At 43.5% G+C, this 7,500-nt stretch overlaps 1 protein-coding gene across 3 annotated transcripts in view; it reads right to left on the bottom strand.

The window, feature by feature from the left end:
• Positions 1 to 5,615, bottom strand: part of LOC115768879 (serine/threonine-protein kinase minibrain) — a 13,702-nt gene extending 8,087 nt beyond the window's left edge. For 2 of the 3 annotated variants that reach the window (XM_030713588.1, XM_030713587.1), the window contains exons 1-6: positions 5,470 to 5,546; positions 5,261 to 5,395; positions 2,571 to 2,742; positions 1,381 to 1,548; positions 1,000 to 1,286; positions 1 to 286 (exon numbers count right to left, since the gene is read on the bottom strand). The exon at positions 1 to 286 is cut by the window's left edge and continues 639 nt beyond it. In XM_030713588.1, coding sequence (XP_030569448.1) covers positions 1 to 286; positions 1,000 to 1,286; positions 1,381 to 1,548; positions 2,571 to 2,742; positions 5,261 to 5,395; positions 5,470 to 5,478 — 1,057 coding nt within the window. In that variant the 5' untranslated portion in view covers positions 5,479 to 5,546. Of the gene's footprint in view, positions 287 to 999; positions 1,287 to 1,380; positions 1,549 to 2,570; positions 2,743 to 5,260; positions 5,396 to 5,469 lie in introns of all 3 variants that reach the window. The other variant, XM_030713586.1, reaches the window with a different exon arrangement.
• Positions 5,616 to 7,500: the final 1,885 nt, after the last annotated feature.

The following is a 7,500-nucleotide window of genomic DNA, read 5'->3' as shown; positions in this document are numbered from 1 at the left end:
GACCATTTAGGGTCTTCTTTAGCACATAGGAGCCATCGGTGACAATCTTATCGAAGAACTTGCGCGTCTTGTGCGCCTGATCCAGCAGATACTTGGGCGGCATGCCCAGCACCTCGACTATCTTGTTCATCTGATCGAACTCGTTGCAGCCGGAGAAGAGCGGCTCACCGGTATGCATCTCGACCAGTATGCAGCCCAGCGACCACATATCGATCGCCAGATCATATTGGATGCCCAGCAGCACCTCCGGCGAGCGATAGAAGCGCGATTGGATGTACTGATAGATCTGTGAAAGACGACGAGACTGTTAGATCGACTTTAATAGAATGAATCCAGGCTGCAAATCTGGGTTCGAACTTCTAACGGTTCAAAAAACCAAACATATATGCCATATACAAAAACTGGGTTTGAACTTTGACGGTTCAAATCATGTCTTATTTGCTTCTTTTTCTTTTATTACAACAAACTAAACCTTCAACTCTAATGTGACTGGATACTCTGGCCGGGATTGCCCACAGCTGCAAGCCGGGTTTGAACTTTGACGGTTCAAATCATGTTTTATTTTCTTCTGGGCTTGAACTTTGGCGTTTCAAATCGTTTCTCATTTCTTTAATAGTTCTTAATAAGTATGAACTAAGTCTCCAACTGCTTTGATGGCGCAATACTCTGGCCAGGATTGCCTTTAGCTGCAAACTGGGTTTGAACTTTAATGGTTCAAATCATTTATTTTGTTCTCTTATTTTTACTACGAATGGAACCTTCAACTGGCCTAATGCTCTGATGAGAGTGTACCCAAGGCTGCAAACTGGGTTTGAACTTTCGCAATTTCAACCAATTTTCTTTCAAATCGATATTTATCGATATTAGAAAACTGACAGCCAATCGATAGCTTCTGTCGTGTGTTGAGCGCAAATGGACAGACGGACAAGAGGCTGGAACGACTCCAACTCCAGTCTACTCTCAATTATATTATATACATATCAGTAGGGTTTCACTTACGCGCTGTCCCAGCTGACAGGAGCTGCCGAAATCAACAATTTTGATGGCCGATCGCTTGGGATTGCATAGCAATATGTTCTCGGGCTTCAGATCACAGTGTATTATGTTCAGTTCGGGTGTGCTCAGGAACAGGAGGGCCGTGCACAGTTGCTGCGCAAATTTGCGCGTGAGGTTCAGCGAGACGCCACGGAAATTTGTGTTCCTAAGCAGATCGTACAGGTTATACGAGAGCAGCTCGAAGACGAGGCACAGATGATTGCGCCACATAAAATGGCGCTTGAGCTTGACTGCAAATGACAAAGTCCACACAGAAAGAGAAAGAGAGAGAGAGAGGGGTAGAGTTAAACTTTGATTTTTAAGCTTTAGGTTCTCTGCACCGACCGATATAGTATTTGTTTTCAGCATCCGCACGATTCATCATCTCGAGCAGCTTGACTTCGATTTGTGCCTGATTTAGGAACGGTTTCTTATTCTTAATTATCTTGATTGCCACGTGGCATTGCTCCTCATGATCGTAGGCCTTGACCACCTGACCAAAACTGCCTTTGCCTGTAAAGAGAAACAAAACTTGTTATTATATGGATAAAACTATTGATTGATTGATTGATTGTTTGATTGATCGACGAACAAAGCCGAGTCGAAGCCCTCAGGGTCTTAAAGCTGAATTTTACACAGAACTTGGCTACTTATAAGTGCTGTAAGCTATGCTGTTGATTGATTGATTGAAGTAGCTGAACTTTAATTGATTGATTGACGATCAAGGCAGAGCTTAACCCCTAAGAACGAAGAGGCTCAACTTTACATAAAAGTTAGCTACTCTTAAGTAATGTTGATTGATTGATTGACTGACGAATAAGGCAAAACCAAGTGGATGAACTTGCACTGTTGGTGTTGATTGATTGATTGACTAACTAAGGATCAAAGCAGAGCTCAAGAATCTGAACTTTTCACTGCAGTTAGCAATTTCTACATGATGTAAGCTATGACTTGGATTGTTTGATTGAAGAAACTGAACTTTGATTGATTGATCAACGATCAAGGCAGACCTTGAGCCCTAAGAACTAAGAGGGTGAACTTACCACAGTAGTTAGCTAATGTTATGTGATGTAAGCAATGATGTTGATTGATTGATTGATTGATTATTTGATTGACTGACTGACTGATGATCAGTACAGAGCTTTAGCTCTTAGAGCTGAGCTGAAACTGAGCTTTCCACTGTAGTTAGCTACTTTTTCGTGATGTAAGCTATGCTGATTGATTGATTGATTGATTGACGATCAAGACAGAGCTTGAGACCTGAGAACTAAGAGGCTGGAACTTTCTACAGTAGTCGTGATGTATTGATTGATTGACCAACTGACTGACGTTTATGGCAGAGTTTGAACTCTTAGAAGTTATTTAACCTTAGACGTGTTTGAACAATTGCGAAAATATAAAAATTTTTCACCTTTCACGGGCGAGTAAGGTATGGAAATGAGCTCGGCGCCCGGGCAACGATAGAAACTAGCTTTTACTATTCAATTTACATGTATACATCTATATATTTCCAACTAGGTTTAAGTCATACGCACCGATTAGTGAATCAATCTCGTAGCGATCCAGAAACTTCTCGCCATTTTTGATGATATAGTCGTGATTATCATCATCGTAACCATCATTATACAACTTGCGCTCCTTTTTATTTGACGAATCATCATCACCCTGTGTCTGCTGGGCACGGCGCTTTTTCTTCGCGTAGTATACCTAAAGTTAAAATAGACAAATATTTATAGATTTATTTTGTAAATTGTTTCACTTATGCGATCTTAAACTAGAGCTTAAAGTTAATGTTCAATTAAGTGTTTTGGGGAAAAGTTTAAGTGAATGATCGTAGTAGAAATTCTCAACGATAATTTATGCTGTTATCGATAACAGCAACAGACTCTGTTAATTGCAGTTCTTGCATTAACAGCACGTCATATTCTTTTTGTTTATATCCTTGCAGAGGATTTTCACATATGTATATTTAATACATCAGTTTCAACAACAAAATCATTATGGGCCGCTATCAAGAGTCCGTCTTAATTATTTCTAGCGTAACAAGCTCAGACTCAGTATTCCACAGTTGACAAAGATACAAGCTATCTTATTCGTCAAGTTCTGATCCATATCGAATTACTGTATCCTTTTAAATTACTTACAGAAGCTATTGAATCTTTAATTAACACACATAACTTTTACACATAACGGCAAAAGGACTACAGCAATGTAATAATTGCGGCTGCTTGCGTTAATTCTTACAGGATTATGTTAATCTACAGTCAGCTCAACGTGCGCTCGCTGCTAACGCAAAACTGCGTTAACAGCTGCTTTAATTAATTGCTGTTGCTTTCTATGCTTTGTCTGGCTTTTACATTTATTTACTTTTCAGTTACTTAGCAGCTTATTTATGTGCATACCTTTATTCACACATATCAACTTTTTACAGTAATTAAATTTCTTTGCAATGTTAATTAATTAGCTGCTAGTTTGTAAAGTTTTCACTTACTTCTGTACTTTCCTCTCCACCCGCCCGATTAATATCAAACCTCTATACAAAATCGTTCTGTGTCTACCCCCCCCCCCCCCCCCCCCCCCCACCACTCCTTCACCTGCCCCAGACTCACTGTGGTTAGACGCTTAACTCCCCCCCCCCTCTCTGCCATACCCCTCCCCCTGGTCTCTTTGCTGCCCACAGGCAGCTCATTGGCTTGGCGAAAAACGTTGTATGCAGCTGGCCTGGCAAAAAAAAGTTGTTGCTAACGCCGCATGCGAGCGTCGGTGCGAAAGAGAGCGCTGCGCTTGCCAGCATGTTGAACAGAGCGAGGGCGAGCTGCGAGAACACAATGTACGTTGGTGTAACAAGACGGAGAGACGGTGAGTGAGAGAGCAAGAGAGAGGACAAAATTCAACAACGCCTAAAAGACGACTGCGAACAATTGCTGCGGCTGCGGCTCTGCTGACCCGAGCGTTGTAGAAATAAACGTGCAGAGCGCATCGTCGTCGCCGAGCTGAGAGCAATGCTCGAAAATGGGTGTATGCCGACGGCGACGTCGACGTCAACTGCGTCGGCGGCTGCTGTTGCTGTTGCTGTTGCTACTTTGCGGCGTCTGCCGCCGTTGCCTGGCAATGACGTTTGCTGTGGGCCGTAGCCGACGCAACGTCACAGTTAATTGTTCGCTCTCTCGCTTGTGTATGTGTGTGTGCATTTGTGTAGCATACAAAGCAGCGCAGTCAGCGCCGACGTCAGCGCCAGCGCCTGTATATGCGCTTATAAGGCCGCTCGAACAATGTAACAAGTAACGGGGCATATTTTCAGGCGCTTTGGGTTTGGTTCTGCTGCCCACATTGCTGCTGCTGCTGTTGGTTGTGTGTGTGTGTGTGTGTGTGTGCGTGTGCAACAATTTGCCGGCCAATTAATTGTAGCTGCTGTTGCATGGGTTAATCATTTAATCAACTTTTTTTTTTCATTTCATTTGATTACTTTTTTTTTTTTTTATCAGACAATTTTATCGCGACTTTCACTTTGGACAACATCTTTAACGCTCTTTTCATGCATTAAGTTGAGCATTTTGCAGTTTTGCATTTTCGTACAATTCGTTTACTTTGTTTTCTGGTTTCTTTTGACGCTTAATTTATGCGGCGCACAAGTGAAAATCCATTCAACAAACGTAGAAGCGCATACGCTTGCCCATTTGCATATTAACAGTTAAAGAGCGCAGAGCGGAGAGAGGAAACGGGAGAGTCTGCTGGCGATCCTCTGCTAACAGCGCTGTTAAGGCGCTGTAGTTAACATGACAATACGGGCTAAAACTTATAGCAGGCCAATGTTAAGTAGCGAGCGATCCTCTGCTAACAGCTCTGTTAAGCTGCTGTACGCGAATGTTAAGTAGCTATGTTAAGCGCTTTTTAGGCTGGATTTCTAGGCTTTAAATAGGTTCGAATTCGAATTGTTGTCTAAAATAAAGCGAACCGTGAAACGCATCGACAATTCTTGCTGCCATGTGACAGTTAACCCATGTGAGCCGCCGTCGCATTTGGCAAAATTTCAGTTGCGTGTTTGTCAACAAGCAAATCAGTTGACGGTTTGGGGTTTTGCATGTTAACCGGGTCAAGGACGGGCACGCGCTAATTGTCTAATTTCGCTGATCAATGATGGCCAGCCAACTGGCTGCCAAGGTTGCCAATATAGCGAGACAGAGACAGAGAGAGAGAGAGAGGGAGCTGATTGGCTACTACTTACCTCATTGATGTGCTTGTAGGTCTTTATCAGATCGACGCTTAGCTTGCGTAATGGTGCCATGGCCGGATCTCGAAAGTGTGTGGGTATGCGTGCCTGCATGGCGCGCACCTCCGACGAAGACGAAGGACTAGAGTGCTGTTAGAGGTTAGGTGAAAGCAGAGAAATAACAATTAGATTCAATTAGAGTATATTATATGAGTGTCACTCACATGATGCATAACATCACGATGCGTAGCGGGCAGTTCCTCTTCGACCACAAAGCGTCCGTAGAGCGGCGCATGGCGCTGTCTGCCGCCGCCGCCGCTCCCGCTGCCCTGCGATGTGTCCACGGCGCCACCACTGGAACCATAGCCAGCGGATACTGCAAGAGAATCAGACAGAGAGAGAGAGAGAGAGAGGGAGAATGTAAGAAAGTGAGTTCATTGACCGAGTCTACCTGGGCAAGTGTTGCGGCACCTGTCGCGCACACCTGAGGCCGCCGCTGCCAAAGGCCCGAACCCAAAAAAAAAGAAGAAAAACCCGCCCAAATTACGTTTTCCTACTTAAATTTAGAACTAGACAACAACAACAAACAGGTCCAATACGAATTATTACACAATATGCACAGAGACAGCGTATATATATATATAGTTGTTCGTCTCTCTGTTTTGCTCCGAGTCAAAAATAGCTCAAAAGGGTAGTCAGCGAATTGTTGGGAATGGGCGGCAGTTCGAGGGGGGCGCATTGAAACAGATATTGCATTTCGCAATTGCTGACAAGGGGTTTGCTGAGCGAAAGAAGAGGGAAGGCGGCGTGTGAAGACGCAAATGAATTGACAATTTCATTGCGCAAAACAAAGATCGCGACGAGGCAGCATTCCGACCCTCGCCCAACATATGCCCGAAGAAAACGGTGCTCAATAACAATCTGGGTATGCTTGACATGATGTTTAACATGCACTTAAACATGCTGCTGTTTAACATGTACTTTAGCGTGCGGCTCAATGCAACTTTGCTTGCTTTAAGTACTATCCGGCACTCAACAACATTCTGGGTATGCTTCACATGGACTTTACCATGAAGTTTGGCATGAACTTTAACATGCATACAAATCTAACAGCGCTAACGCGTGCTTTGTGCGTATGATTATACAATTTTGCTTGCTCGAGGTTTAATAGCTGTATGGGTATGCTTGACATGAAGTTTAACATGAACTTTAGCATGACGAGCTACTGATCAATACAAATTAGCTTACTTGAAGCTTAGATTGCCCCAAGGAGAACTGAGACGAGCTTTGAGTAGGTTCAATAGCGCTAAAAGCTTTTATGTGCTTTTGAGGTTTACCTAACTTGGAACAGAATGAAGCTTTATAAGCTTGCCAAAGATTGAAGATCGTTTTAATGTAGATTGATTAAATACAAATAAGCTTACTTTAAGCATATCTTTTAAAATGTCCTGCCGAAAGTGCTTTTCAACTAAATTTACCGAGCACAAAACCAAGCTTTAAGCTTTAACTTTCAAAAAACAAAACTTTCAGCTTTTACTTGCAATTCTTAAGCTTTAAGCGAACAGAATATGAAAGCTGCTATAACTGAAAGCTTGAGCCTATCTGTGCGCTTTTCATTATACACTTCTTTGAAATCGAATAGAGTATTCAGAAAATGTCGTGAAGAATGCAAAATATTGAGAAAAACTTTAAGAACATGTCTCCCATTGACGAAGGAAAGACACAATAGCCATAGACAAAGGGGAATGGGTAGGGGAAGGAAACTTAGCGCTTACAACTATATGCTGCTGCTGGATGATCCGAACGCTTGCCGCTCGTTGCTTTGAATTTGGAGCTGGGATTTGCGGTGAAACTCTTGATCGTGTGCTGGCAATCGATTTGGGCCAAATAATGCGGCTGTTGCAGCTGCAAATGCAGCTGATAAACGTTGCCATTGCCATTGCCATTCCCGTTGCCATTCCCATTGCTCCAGTTGCTCCAAGTGGGACCTGGCCAGCCGGAAGCATTGACGCCAGCTGCTGTCGGGTCTGTTGCGGAGGTCGCGACCGGCTCATGGCCAGCTGCCGAGGCGTTCATTGACTGCCAGTAGACCAAAGCCGTTGACATTTCGAGTTCAGTTCGAGTTGACGTGTTGACTCAGGTGCGAAAGCTGCCCTTGGCAAATGCGCTGTGTTATTAATGCTCGCTCTCTCTCTCTCTCTCTCTCTCTCTCTCTCTCTCTCTCTCTCTCTCTCCTCTCTCTCTCTCTCTCTCTC

The sequence above is a fragment of the Drosophila novamexicana genome, unplaced genomic scaffold, assembly GCF_003285875.2.
Source record: "Drosophila novamexicana strain 15010-1031.04,08,12 unplaced genomic scaffold, DnovRS2.1 tig00002068-arrow-arrow-pilon, whole genome shotgun sequence".
In the NCBI taxonomy this organism is placed as follows: domain Eukaryota; kingdom Metazoa; phylum Arthropoda; class Insecta; order Diptera; family Drosophilidae; genus Drosophila; species Drosophila novamexicana.
The sequence above is the reverse complement of the archived record's forward strand: the minus strand, read 5'-3'. Positions and strand labels throughout refer to the sequence as shown.